The following is a 15,087-nucleotide window of genomic DNA, read 5'->3' on the forward strand; positions in this document are numbered from 1 at the left end:
AATGGTTTTCTTTATTTGGTTTTGCCATTTTACTTCATTGTCCACTGTTGGATGCCTAGAAAGAGACTGGGATTTATTTGGTTTCATATTGTTATTGTTTTTGGAAATATGGAACTTGCAAATTCAACATACCATTGGCTGCAATTTAATTAATTAGTTTCCCTGACTTGATATTTTATCTGTTTGAATTTTCTATCCAGGAACATCTTAAGCCATATCATCCAGGACCAAAATGCAAAGAAGCAGCGTGAAAATCGACAACATACTAAGGGCTTGTGTGGGGTTGGCTCCAGAAAACAATATGATTTTGGAATACAAGTGAAGCATCGTTGTTTAGGAGGAAGAATTAATAGCAAAGAACTTCCGTATGAGAAATGTTGTTTTTAATTGTTTTAGGGGCAAACTTGTACGTGAACCCTCTGCCCAAGTGTTCTTTGTATTAGGAACTTCATGCAGCGTTTCAATTTTGAAGTGTAAAAAAGTAGGGGCAAACTGAGATCTTGATTTTCTATCTCGACGTCTATATTATACGGAAGCAAGATTATTATTAGGTTTTTATTTATGTCATGGACTATGCATCCTCAGCTTTGATACAGCTATCTGCCAATTCAAAGTGATTTATTCATTTTAGCACTCACTATAGTTTACTCTCTGTCTTGTGCCATGTTATTTGCTTTTTTTCTTTATTCTTTCAATCTTTCTTTGGATAGATTGTTTTATGTTATTATGGTTTGAGGGATTTCATCTAAATGATGTTGTTTGCTGAATATATGGACTTGCACAGTTACATGACCATCATATTCAAATTAATTTACATATGTTTTCTTCTATATAGGTTTAATACAAGTAGGAGATCCAATCATATAGGTGTAGTTGCTTATGAATATACATAGGCTTAGCCCCCCAAATGAGAGAACATGACTGTGAGATTGTGCCATGACTAACGATCACAAACACATGCACTGCGCATGGAAGCAAGGCGGTTGCGGGTCTATCGAGCATTTAGTGGGTCAATTTACCCTGCTGATTTTTTTCATATGTAAAATATGAGTATAATTATATTTTGATCTACTTTGCAATACTTAGATATTACATGTCTATCTTTAAACTAAAGTTTAACGCAAGCTTAAAAGTGAATTCAGGGATTAAAGTGAGCCAACAAAGATCGAAAGAAGTCAATTTGAGAATTAATGGCTTGATGAGCCAACAAATAGAAAATAGTCATGTTACTTTCTTATACTAGTTAGTACTTAACGTATTTGTACAATGTGACAAAGGTCATTTCTAATTTAACAACACATGTTAACATCATTTTAGTAGATTCGAGGTTTGACAAGCTCAAGAGGGTGCGTTTCCTTTTCCCTTGCGAATTGTTAGATTGAGAGATATCTCCACATCTTTCTCTTCAGAAATGCGAGCAAGACGTTGAACTAAGCGAGCCAGCTCCACATCTTTCTCATTAGATGCTTTGGCCGAAACACCACCACTTGATTCACCTTCGTCATACATCACTTCACTTACTTGTTCTCCAAAAGCATCAGCTTTCTTTTCAGGGCATTCGTCAGCCCACTTGAAATATCTGCAATCAGCACTACAACAAAAAAACATACGTCCTTTGTTCACCGTATTTTTCTCTACCTCCATCCACTTCACAAACCCCTGTCCACATGAAGGGCAATGTTGCTTTGTGGGACATTCCGACAAATTGTGACCAGAACGTCTACAGCTATGACAAATTCCTCTATTCTTTCCCGTCATTGTCAAATTCTGCAATGTCTACAATCACAAACAAATAATAGTTCAACAATTTCAACCGTCTAATATAAACTAACATAAAATTAGATAATAACACAAGTACTTCACTTTTTAAAATGTTTCAACCAAAACTATGATTTCAAATTAATGTAGCTTAATTTATGCATATCAACCTATCTAACTTAAAAGCTCATCAATGCTTGGATGGGTAAGCAATATAAGGAGAGATTTTAACAATGAACCATGGGTTAATCAAAAGCAAAACCATATTGCTCCCATTGGCAATGTCACATAATTAGAGTAAATATATATTGTTTTTGCTCAATATAGGATATCACATTGGTCCTTCAGCAAGCAGAGCCTTCAGTAAGAAGACTTAGTCAAAATTTATCACATTCAACCAAAAAAAAAAAAAAAACATTATGCATGCATAATATAGGTTAATGTAAGGTAGAAGAGTAGTATTGGTATACTCTGTAGGTGTGGTTCAGATTAGTTTTTTGACTGTTATGGCATGAATAATCAGATACCTCCCAGATATAGATATTCCCTAGTGTAGGTTATATCTCAAAGAATCATCAAGATTCATTTTATGCATGCATAAGAGGAATCTTCACAAGTCATTTAACATAGATTTGCAACATTCTCTTAATGTGTGGGTACTAAATGGATTTGATTCATGTTTGTTTGTTATTACCTGGATTCTCCACATATACTACAAAGCTTATAATAGTTTTGCAGTTGATAATGGATCAAGGAGGCATACGTTGTACGCTAGATAATAATACATTTAGATTTTTGATAAACTCGTCCTACGTGGCTATTTTCTTACTTTAGTACTTTGCAATTTGGCAAGTCTTTAGCTTGTGAATCTAATGTGTGTTTTCTTTTATTATTTTTTTCTTTTCCCTTGCACAGCTTCATCCTATTTTGATTTTGATTGGCCTCATCATCTTTAGAGGAGAAGGTGATTTGTGATTTTTTTATTGCTATTTTCATATAATTCATGACAGTTATTTGTTCCCATGCCATTACTATATCTTTAATTATTTTCTAAATGCAGCCATTATTAGTTACAAGACTCTTCCTTGGTATAATTGGTGTTTATGCCGCATTCAAATATCACAATGAGAGCCATATAAGTTAATGTAATATGTCAGTCACAGCATCACAAATATCACAATGAGAGCCATATTATCTCTTTATGAAAATACAAATTAAATGTCTGAAATGTTTACCTCTTCAGGTAGGTGCGACTGGCCAGCTGGTGGGGGGCTTCAAAGACCGTTGGCCGACGATGAGGGATGTAGTGGCCAGCAGGTGGGGGCGAAGTAGTTGCAACAAGTGGTGGCCCCAGATGGTTGTGGGGTTCGTGGGTTGTTGCGATTGGGGGCGGTTGCTGCTAGGCGATGCGATTGGGAGCGGTTGCTGCTAGGTGATGCGATTGAGCTGAGAGAGACGACCGCTCCTGGTGTTCTGGTGGTCTCGTCGACGGAGCTAAGAGAGACAACAGATGCTGGTGTTCCGGTTCAGTTGACGAGAACGACCATCTTCGGGCAGCTACTGAAATGATGATGAGGAAGGGGGTTTGACGACCATCTTCGGGCGGCTACTGAAAGGATGAGGAGGAAGGGGGTTTCAATCTTCGGGCGGGAATTGAAAGAGCCTAGACTTAGAAGGGGTTTCAGGGTTTCAATGGTTTCTATGAAATATTAACAAAAACTGAGGGTAATTTTGTCAAATGATGGCCTTTCTGTAAACCCGTCTGTAACTTCTTTCTGGCTGTCTAGAATTTTCCAAGGTGAAATTCCTCGAGATTGCTGGAGCTCAATTTCAAGATTTACGTAACAGAGATTAATTATGAAATCTAAGATCAAAGATTCGATTACGATTACGAGATCTTACACTAACAACTACAATCAAAGCTCTTTGGAATCAACGCATACTCATCATCAACTGTTAGATAACGCTTGAGAGACATCTTTTTTATTTTTTGAATTATAATATTAGTATTTTTTAGATTATATCTTAAATTACATAATATATATAAAATAATAAAAATATCCCTTAATCCTAGTCCCACTGCCTCATTGCTTTAAATGAGTAATATTTACATCTCATAATCTTAAATAAAAAATATTTTTACCATTTTATATATATTATATAACTCAAAAAATATCAATAAGATTCCGCTTATTTTTTAGTTTGTGTTCGGCACCAGCAGCAATTTGTTGCGTATGCAGATAATATTTTATTTTACATACAATATGTAGTAACCGCCGCCAATATTATATACATATACCCACACACACACACACAACAGTTGATGAATATACCGTTGAGCCTAATCGTGCGTGCCAAGTTGGCCCAGCTCACATGGCATGTAAGGAGGCTCAAGTGTCGGCCGAGCCACAAGGTCCTCCTCAACCCCAGAAATGAGAGGGAGCTGGTTTATAGGCAACGTACTCCGTTTTATATTTCTAGTAAGATTTAATTTAATTAAACTTATTTTTATTGACTGAAATTGATTTTTCAATTACTTTATGATTAGGCTATTATTGAGTCTGAAATTTTACACTTATCATAATGAATCATAAAATGCCAATTTGGTCCATAAACTTTTTCCATCTTAATTAATTTAGTCCATTTAACTCTTTTTATGTTCAATTCATTGCTTAACTTTTCAAATGGTTGTAACTTAAAGGTGAATTTTGTAGAAGAGTTCACACTCGGAACCATTGACAGAAAGATATTGATTCAATCATAGAGGAATCTGAAAAACCAAGTTCAGAGCAAGGGCAGAGAAAGAAAGAAAGAAAGAAAGAATCAATATCTTTCTTTCGATTCTCGACGACCGGAGCGTCAGCCGCGTCATGCGCGAAGCCAGCTTCTCCAGCCCCGCCGTGAAGGCCACAATTGAGCAATCGCTGAATTCCCAACCGCAGAACATAAACCCGGCCCCAGTTGGATTAGGGTTCCGTCCCAATCCGGTCCCCATCCCCAGTCGGAATCTCTATTTGAATCCCCGGTTGCAGCAAGGGAATTCGGCTCAATCAGGGCAGCAAAGAAACGAGGAGGTTATCAAGATTAGGGATGTGTTGTTGAGGAGCAAGAAGAAGAACCCTATTTTGGTTGGAGAGTCGGAGCCAGAGGCGGTGATAAGGGAGCTTCTGAGGAGAATTGAGAAAGGGGAATTCGGGGAAGGACCGCTCAAGAGTGCCCAAGTGATCCCAATTGAGAAAGAGATCACTCTTGATAAAACTCAAATTCCGACGAGGATTAAGGAATTGGGGGCCCTAATCGAGACCAGAATGGGGAATTCCAGCGGTGGAGGCATTATTCTTGATTTGGGTGATCTGAAGTGGCTAGTGGAGCAGCAGCAGCCTGCCGGGTTGGGGGTTCCCTGCTCCGGCGCGGTGCACCAGCAGGTGGAGTATGAGGCCGGGAGGGCGGCCGTGGCGGAGATGGCCAAGCTGGTGGTCCGATTTGGGGACAGTGGTAGGCTTTGGTTGATTGGAACTGCTACCTGTGAGACGTATTTGAGGTGTCAAGTGTATCATCCTACAATGGAGAATGACTGGGATCTGCAGGCAGTTCCTATTGCTTCGAGATCGCCTCTTCCCGGAATGTTTAGGAGGTATACCCCGTGATCTTCTCTTCATTAACTCCATTTACAATGCGTTTGTATCAATTTTTAGGTTTACTTTAACTGATTAATTTGAATCCTAACTATACTCGCAAATCATCCGGAAATAGAAATACAAGTTTCCATTGTATATTCTGGAATTTGGAAGTAGATACTATCATCCACAGCTTGCAGCATCCAGAACTTAATTTTGGAAGATCCATGTTCTCCCCCGCTCTTTTTTCTTTTTCTCCTTTCAGATTCTTGTCTTGTGCAGTACGTCTGTGTTAATTACCAAGGATGTTTGATAATGTTTTTGGTGAACTTTGCTCGACTTAAGAGGCTCTGTCACAGCCAAATTAGTTTCTATTCCAATTAGGTTCATGTTTTCTCCATTTTTGGTGCGTTGGGAACGTTTTCCCTGGTTCTCATCTTTTAAAATTTCTATATGTTTGCCATCTGTTTCTTCAACCTGCAAAGTTATCGTGATTCTTCTTTCTCTAGGGGGTGGAGGTTCAGATTTCTCAATGAAACCTTCTTTTCCCCTTTTGATGCCTAATCTCACTCGGTGTTATTATGTGGATTCTCTGAACTTTTAGGCCTGGGCCTCATGGAATTCTTAGCAGCTCGGTCGAGTCTCTAAGCCCATTGAAGGGCTTCCCAAATGTGACAGCTGCTTTGTCGAGGCGTGCATCTGAAAACTCAGATCCTGCTCGAAGAATGAGCTGTTGCCCACAGTGCACCGACAGCTACGAGAAAGAGCTAGCAAAACTGGTTGCAAATGTATACGAGAAATCCTCTTCTGAAGTCGGGTCAGAGGTAGTAGCTCAGTCAGCACTTCCACTGTGGTTGCAGAATGCCAAAGCACTTAGCGGTGACACTAAAACAGTGGACCAGTCCCAGGTATGTTCAATTGAATTATGAGCTCGACAGTGCCAGACTGTATTTTGGCGATAGATTTCATTATTTCCGTTGAAATCATTTTTTGCAGACCAAGGATCAGGAAATGGTGTTCAAGCAGAAATCTCAAGAATTACAGGAGAAATGGGCTGATACATGCTTGCAACTTCACCCTAATTTCCATAACAATCTTGGCTCTGAAAGAGTTGGTCCAGCCTCTGTGTCGATGACAGGATTGTACAATCCGAAACTTCTTGTTCGCCAGCCTCTCCAGCAGAAGTTGCAACAAATGAAGACTCTCGGGGAAGCCTTGCAATTGAATTCTAATCCGGCGGCCAACCAACCTTCAGAGCGAGCAGGTAGCCCTCCCAGAAGTCCAGTGAGGACAGACCTTGTTCTTGGGCCTACAAAAGTAAGCGACAACACCGCAGAGAAACCCCATAAAGATGATGTTACAGATAAAATCGAAACAAAAATAGTGTCAAAAATTTAAATTATGTCTTCATTAATATTGACAATAAAATTGTACAATTAATCCAAATCTCAAGACAATAGACTTCAAGTTATTAGACACGTTCGAATATCAATTGTAATTTCAAAATTATACAAATGTTCATATGACATGACATTTGTTAGTTCAATGGTGTAATTAGAATCGAGCAAAGTTAAGAGTGCCACAATTAAAGAAAAAAAAGATAAAAATTAAGGATTGAATTTATGCATTTACCTAAAAATCTAAGTTCATGATCTCATCTTATTAAATTTGTGATTTGTATAATGAATTGATTGCCAATCTTGTCAAATAGTGAAATGATGTTATTAAAATTCAATTTCTTTAATCTTAACAACTTAACTGCTAAACTACGTGGCGATATATTGTTCATTCACACGTTGAAAAAGAAAATTCGTTAGCTAGTTATAAAAAAATTATTAAAACAATATTGTTGTGATGATATTTTATACAAAATTAAACTATATATATAATAATAATAATAATGTATTAAAGAACCAAGGCAAAGACAAAGTAAATAAGAACAAATCGACCATCTATATAACGTGCAATTGGAAGTTGACAAAATAAATAAAAAAAAAAGGAAATGGAGGATTTCTTTTTATAGGCAACTAGTTGTTGCCTAATGGGTTGGAAATCTAAATTAAAAGTGTGAATTACATTTAACACACTTATGATTTGATAAAAAAAAAAGTAGGTGAATTCTTAATATTTAATAAATAACATTTTTTTTTAATTTTACAATTTTAACTATAATTTTTTCTATGTTGTTACTTTACAAAAATTAAAAATTTTAATATGATTAGAATGCTTTAACATTTTATTTTTCTGACTCTTATGTCTTTGTATGATAAATAAAATCATTATCAAGTTATAGAGAATAAAAGATTGATACATAACTAAATTCTAATCAATTGTTAGATAAAGAAAAAAATAAATATAATAATATTTTTATTATATTAATAATTTTAACAATAATAAAAAAATGTAACTAAAGTTATAAAATTAAAAAATTACTGTCGTCATTTCTCAAATATAAAAAATGTCATTATAATTTTGTCAAACCTCTTGGGTTGTAAGTGTAATTTACCAAACTAAAAAGAAGATGAGGCTAACTTTTCTTGAGTCTGTGACAACTTAACAGCCACCACTTGCAACTTTACTTTTGGCGCGCGCGCGCATGTATATGTATTTCCACTAATAATAATGTTATGTCTTATTGCAAAAGGAATATCAAATTGATAGTATAAATATATAATTAAATATGCGTGAACTTGGGATGCCTTACTTGAAGTTTTCGGTCTCATAATTTTTTATGCAGACGTTTTACGTCCAATTATTTCGAATAACGCTTGTATTCTCTGTATTATCGTGGCTATTGACACAGAATTAGTCGATATTTATTCTCTAGATACTGTTATTGCTTCTTCTCCGAAAAAAAAGTTTACGACGCGTGAGCCTTCTACCTCCACGCGGCATTGCTCCGTCAGTCTTTCACACAAATAAATTTGAATCTAATGTACAGTAATTACACAGAGAATAAATTTGAATCCTTAATATGAAAAATAAATCTGAATCTAATCCATAGTGACTCCATAGAGAGTGAATTTGAATCTCAGAACTCAATTCGTCTAATACTCTTTATTGATCACTAGAATAACTCCCCAAAAAAAAACCTAAATCTGCGTGAACTTTATATATGTTTGAGTTGTTAAAAGCAACGAGAGCCCATATTTTTAAATCAAGAAAAATATACTGTTATTATTGAGAGGCTATTAGACAATCATGTTTGAAGGTGAGAGTGGTGAGGTAGCTGTGGGGTAGTCAATGGGACATAATGGATGGTTGATAATCACATTGGAGTGTCATTATTAATGACGTAAAAAAGTAAGAAGCCTTAGCACCCGCATTATTTCAGCACCTAATTTTGATATGTTATATCATATTTTGTATGAATAATGTTAATAATTACGATTAATAACATATATATCATATTTTTATTAAATTAGATATTATAAAAAAGAGATAATGATACATAATTTTTTATAATATTTTTTAATAAAAAAGCGTTGCATGACTGATGACTCTTAATATTATTTATTATGTATTAATGTTTAGAAAATTATTAGTGATTATTTATTGATTAATAAATAATTATTGTTAATATTAATCATCACATAAAATATTAAAGCCTCTAAAAATGATAGTTTCAATAAATATAAATATATATCGAAAAAATACAAAAGTGATGTAGTCATTGCAGAAAAGGACTGCCCCTCTCAGCCATCAGGAGGAAAATGACTTCAATTTCCCCCAATTATCTCAGGATTAATAGAATCACGTAAAGCCAACTCATTACCAAGTGGATCAGCTAAACGGGCTAGGCCAATTAAGCTCACGAGTTTTTTTTTTTTTTTTTTATCAAAAGGTGAAATTCCCCGAGACTCCCGCACTCAATCCCAATATTTATGCAGTAGAAGATGATCACGAAATTCAAGGATAAAGATTCAAAGAGTGGACCTTACACTAACTATATGACGACTATAGTGAAGACTCTTCGGGATCAAAACGTACTCGTCCTTAATTGCTGGGCTATACCCGTTGAGGCATCTTTTTTTATTTTTTGAATTATAGTATTATTATTATTTAGACTACATCTTAAATTACATAATATATATAAAATAATAAAAATATCCCTTACACCTTATCGCACTTCATCACCTCACACTGTCTCACTGCCTTAAGTGAGGAATATTTTAGTGATACATCTCATAATCTTAAATGGAATATATTTTTGTCATTTTATATACATTATATAACTTAAAATATAACCCAAAAAATACCCATAAGATTCCCTTATTTTTTAGTTTGTGTTCGGCACCAGCAGCAATTTGTTGCGTATGCAGATAATATTTTATTTTACATGCAATATGTAGTAACCGCCGCCAATATTATATACATATACCCGCACACACACACAACAGTTGATGAATATACCGTTGAGCCTAATCGTGCGGGCCAACTTGGCCCAGCTCACATTCAAGTCTGGGCCGAGCCACAAGGTCCTCCTCAACCCCAGGAATGAGAGGAAGCTGGTTTATAGGCAACGTGCTCCGTTTCATATTTCTAATAAGATCTAATTTAATTAAACTTATTTTTATTGACTGAAATTGATTTTTCAATTACTTTATGATTAGGCTATTATTGAGTCTGAAATTTTACACTTATCATAATGAATCATAAAATGCCAATTTGGTCCATAAATTTTTTCCATCTTAATTAATTTAGTCCATTTAACTCTTTTTATGTTCAATTCATTGCTTAACTTTTCAAATGGTTTTAATTTAAAGGTGAATTTGGAAAAAAAAAAATTATCAATGTAGATCAAAATGGACCCAAATTAAAAGAATATGATAAGGGTGTTAAAAAAAATTAAATTACAAAAGCGACAATTAACTTTTTTTTATATATCTCAAAATTCTAGAATATAATAGAAACATCGATTGCGGTTGAGTTGATGTTTTATTTGGATACACTACGATAATAGTTGTGAAATATATGTGGGTAAAGGTATAAATGTACTCTTATACTTTAATACAAAAGTTTTGTAGAATCTCAAACTTTTAAAATGTTCAATTAGAAATATTAACTTAAAAAAAATAGAACTATTATTATTTTTTTAATTTGTATTAAATTAAATTCACTTTTGTACTTGCATTTGAACTTCCTTAAAAAGTGTTTAATAGTTTCACTTGTTAAATTTTTTTAAAAAAAGTTCAGGGTGTCATAGAGGTTTTTTTGATAAAGTATATGGATACATTTAATTTGATATAAATTAAAAAAGATTTAATAGTTCTTTTTTTTGAAATAGAGATATCTAATAGGGCGTTTGAAAGTTTGGGGTACCACAAGAATTTTTTGCTAACTTACAGAGATGCATTTATTCCGTCACCTAATATATGTTAAAATGGGTAAATATTATAGTTAGTTCATTAATTTTATATTTTTTAATATAATAATCCTTGTATTTTAATTTTTTATAGTAATTATTAAATTTTTAATCTTGTCATAATTTTTAATTTTTTTTAAAAAAATCATTAATCTCTATCAAAAAATTATCATATTGCTTATATATAAAATAAAAAAACAAAAAAAAAAGAGCTGTTGTTGATGACCTGTGCTTAATATTTTAAATTTTTTTCACAAATATATATCTACACACATAATTTTACATATATATATAAAATTTATAATAAAATATTGATAAGACATAAAGAGGAATTTTTTGATTTTAACATAATTTTTTTGGGATGTCGATGGAAAAATGACTTCGAAAAAAATGTAGTAATTTTCAAAGAAGAATAAAGATCTAGTTATAAATTTTTCTACTAATGAGTCTCTAACAGCGTTATCAATGACGATAGTTTGGCTAGTAATTATTTCTTTCATGTTTCTATTTTTTTATACTTGTTACATTATAATTTTTTGGCAAAATTTTTAACAATGGGACTAAATTATAACAAATTAATTTAAAATTTTAATATACAATTGTTACATGACAAGTGAAAGTATAACAACTATTTTATTATAAACTGGGTTTAATGCTGAATTAGTGGAGAACCGTCTTTGAGAAGCATGAAGAATATTAATGCTGAATTAGTTGATGGAACTAAACTGTTACAACTATCGAGATTTTGGAATTCTCGATATCTTTGAAGTGTGTAGAATTAATTGGGTAATTTCTATTTCTAGTGCCACTACAGTTATTAAACTGGCAATGACATTTGCCTTTTTATCCGACTTAGATTTAAAAAATATAAGGTAATGGATTCGACTTCTAATTTGGAATATGTTAGCCATCTTCGCCTGCTCCCTCTCTTCTCTTTCCCTCCCCTTCCCTTCTTGGCATTAGCAGTTACAAGTGACCAATCAGTGCTGCACATCGAACTTGTAGTAACTTGTAGTTTGTGCATTTCGTTGTGTACACTACTAAGAAATTGGATTCTATATCCCCATTACCATTCGCACTTCATATGTTCTCCAATAATCTGATCACCTGCTAATTTAGGCTTTCTTTTCGAGTTTTCACTTATGATTTATCCATATATATGTTCGAGATTGTAGGTGAATTAAAGAATAAGAGAAGACAAAGAAAAAGAGAGGAAAATTTTGGACAGAATAATTTGGAACAGGTTTTATAATGCAAGATATAACCTCATCTTTTATAAATTAAGTTAGAACTCCTGCTTGTATGTGCTAAACAGTATCTGTTACAAAGCTTTTCATAAGATAAGACAACCTTTACAATAAACTCAAAAGGGAAAAATATTTGGGTAAAAACTTACAATGAAACTCAAACAACTCTCAAAGAAAGTGAATGAAAACTCACAAGGGATTTAAGAAATTACAATAAGAGAGTATAAAAGATAGAAAATTAAAGTACTTCACTATCTTTCTTGATATCAAAACTTTGAAGACAGAAAAATAACAATAACAACAGTTGGCTTTCAATTCACCTTTTCTTTTTGTTATTTCTCATTCTCTTTAAGAGAACATTTTCTTATCAACTCAGATCAATGTGTCACTTTATTCTCATGCATGCCTCTGATATATATATAGCTTTAGGTTCTTCAATGCACTGTTTCAGTTTGCCCAGGGAGTAAAAACTTAAAACCTGCAAGATATATAAGGTATATTTTGCAAGTTAGTTGTATTGATTGTATTTACTTACCATTAGTGTGAAGGGTTATTTATTAGCTTTGTTCTTGCATTTATAAAGATTGTAAATAGTTTACCTCTTATCTAAAATTAGAGTTTTATTCATCTTAATAAAATCTTAAAGTATAGTCTTGAAGAGTGAGAACGTAGGCTTCTCAAACAATACCTCTACCAATAGTATGTGTTGTTTGTGCTTTAATGTTTGGATTATAGACTTCTTGTCACCTACAAACTTGAGAGTTTTTTAATAGAAAGTAAGAAAAGTTTGTGATTACCAATCTTCTCATGTTCAAATAGAAAAGTAAAATCCAATTACACCTATTCCTAGACAATAATAGCGTGAAATGTTATATTACTCGTGTCAGACAACATAACATTTATTCGATGTAAACAAACTTTTAAGGGTTTATATTGGCCCCACCCTTTTTCTCCCCCCTCCCCCAATGAGCAACAAATCACCTATGCAACAACATAATACCCAGTCTTTATGCTCACTTATTTATTCTTATTTTCATTATTGAAAATCTAACACCAAGTATTTTCTTATTTCTCCTAAAATAACATCATATTAAGGCTTTATACCACCATACATACGCAGTTAGCTACATGAATTCTACCTTATTAGTCATCTCTCTCTATGGCTTTATCTAGTAAAAATATATTCTTTATAAAATTCTAATATGCCATATGAACATCTTATATTCATTAAAAAAAACTAAAAAAAAAAAAAATCTTCTGTACTTGTAAAACTTTTTGGCTACTGAAATTATTTTTAAGGTTTAATTATAAAAAAGCCACTATTTATTGTATTTTTATTTATATATTAAAATTTTAATTTTTTTTAATGCTAGCTCTAGATTTTTAATTTGTATCAAATATATACTATTATCAATTTATCATTAAAATAATTGTTAATTTTTAATATTTTATTCTTAATTAAATAACGTGATTCTAATAAAAAAGATGAATTAACCAAATAAGATAATTTAAAATGTAAATCACTTATGTCTAAATCTCTTATATGCTAAATATAATGGATTAAATTAGACACATGGGTGATATTGATACAAAATTTAATACCTTTTATAAACTGAATATACATAACATTCATTATTCTTATATTTTTTAATAAACAATTTCAACGAAAAACTAACAATGGTACAAAGTTATAATAAATTAGAAGTTTGGTCTTAATATTGAAAAAATTAAAAGTTCACTACATAATCGACAATACAATAAAAGATGGCTCCTTTATGGTAATTAACTCTATTTTTAATTCTCAAATACTTTTATTGGTCAGTAATAAATTCACCATATTCCAAAACATTTCATTAACTAATAAAATTATTTTAATTTAAAAAATAAAATATAATAAATGTATATTATCTAGAAGTAAGCTGTATTTAGTACATTTTAAACCAAACTACTTATGTATTACACCTCCCATTAGTTACATTCATTTTAACACCAATTAGCAAGGTAAATTACATTTTTAGTCCCTCAATTTTATGTTTTATAATAAATTAGTCTTTTTACTTTGATTTGTCACATAAAACCATTAAAGTTTTAATCTTGTTATAATTTAATTTATTTTTAAAAGTTATGTTGACTCTGACATTGTAGATGCATAAAATAAAGAGGACAAAAATAGATAATAAAGAAACAATGGGTTATTGGTGGCTATTACTTGACATTTTGAAGACTGCAAAAATATATAAATTTATATACATGTAACTTCACACACACATATATATAGATATATGAAATTTAGAATAAAATTTTAGTAGGTGAAAAGAAAATTTTCTTTGATTTTGGTAAGAATTTTACAAAAAATTGAAATAAAAATGACTTAAAAGAAAAATCAAATATTTTAGAAGAAAAAGAAAAACCCCATGATAGTTTCTTCCACTGTTCGATCCCTAATGGTAGTTATCAATGATTACTACTGCTTTTGTGTGTTTTTTGTTTTTTGTATTTACTATGTCATAATTTTTTGATAAAGTTTGATAAATCTTTATAAAACTAATTGTAACAAGATTAAAAATTTAATTTTTATTAACAATTCTTAATGCCCACACCACCTAAATTAAGTCTCCCATTGCATTAACTTTTGAAAAATCATTACGTTCCCTCTAAAAATGCCTCCATAAAAAACCTTCAAAGATCTGTATTGCACTCTTTATTTTAAGCACAAACTTCTAAAGCTTCATCTTAACCAGAATTCGTTATTAAGAAAAAAAAACAGAAAATAAAAGAAAATTCTCATTTTTCTTTCGTGTTATTCCAAACATGGCCTCTGACTTGCATTTACGTCAGAATTTAAGATGTCTTCAAATAAATTATTCAACATGTGGACTGTTTGTAGGTCATAAGAAACAGATTTCATATTTTGATGAACAAATTCTCATCATCAAAAGATATTATAATGCCAATGGATCATCTGAATCATACCCTGATTCTGACTCCAGAGGTATCATTTTGCATACAAACGCATGCACCCAATACCAAAAACAAACAGAAATGAATCTAAAACAGATGTTGCTGACTGTAAATAATTCCTAGAATTGAAGTAAAAAAT

General features: G+C 32.2%; 1 protein-coding gene and 1 long non-coding RNA gene across 2 annotated transcripts; one reads left to right on the forward strand and one right to left on the reverse strand.

Moving 5' to 3' along the window:
• Window positions 1-1,164: 1,164 nt before the first annotated feature.
• LOC127806510 (uncharacterized) lies at window positions 1,165-3,549 on the reverse strand. The gene is made up of 2 exons (XR_008024429.1): window positions 2,994-3,549; window positions 1,165-1,776 (listed from the first exon to the last, which is right to left on the reverse strand). It is a non-coding gene; the product is annotated as an uncharacterized LOC127806510 (long non-coding RNA).
• Window positions 3,550-4,472: 923 nt separating this feature from the next.
• On the forward strand, window positions 4,473-6,901 carry LOC127806616 (protein SUPPRESSOR OF MAX2 1-like). Its single transcript, XM_052344003.1, has 3 exons — window positions 4,473-5,392; window positions 5,980-6,283; window positions 6,372-6,901. The coding sequence occupies exons 1-3, from the start codon at window positions 4,629-4,631 to the stop codon at window positions 6,771-6,773; spliced, it is 1,470 nt and encodes a 489-aa protein (XP_052199963.1). The 5' UTR covers window positions 4,473-4,628; the 3' UTR covers window positions 6,774-6,901.
• Window positions 6,902-15,087: the final 8,186 nt, after the last annotated feature.

Source organism: Diospyros lotus, chromosome 7 (genome assembly GCF_014633365.1).
Source record: "Diospyros lotus cultivar Yz01 chromosome 7, ASM1463336v1, whole genome shotgun sequence".
Taxonomy (NCBI): Eukaryota; Viridiplantae; Streptophyta; class Magnoliopsida; order Ericales; family Ebenaceae; genus Diospyros; species Diospyros lotus.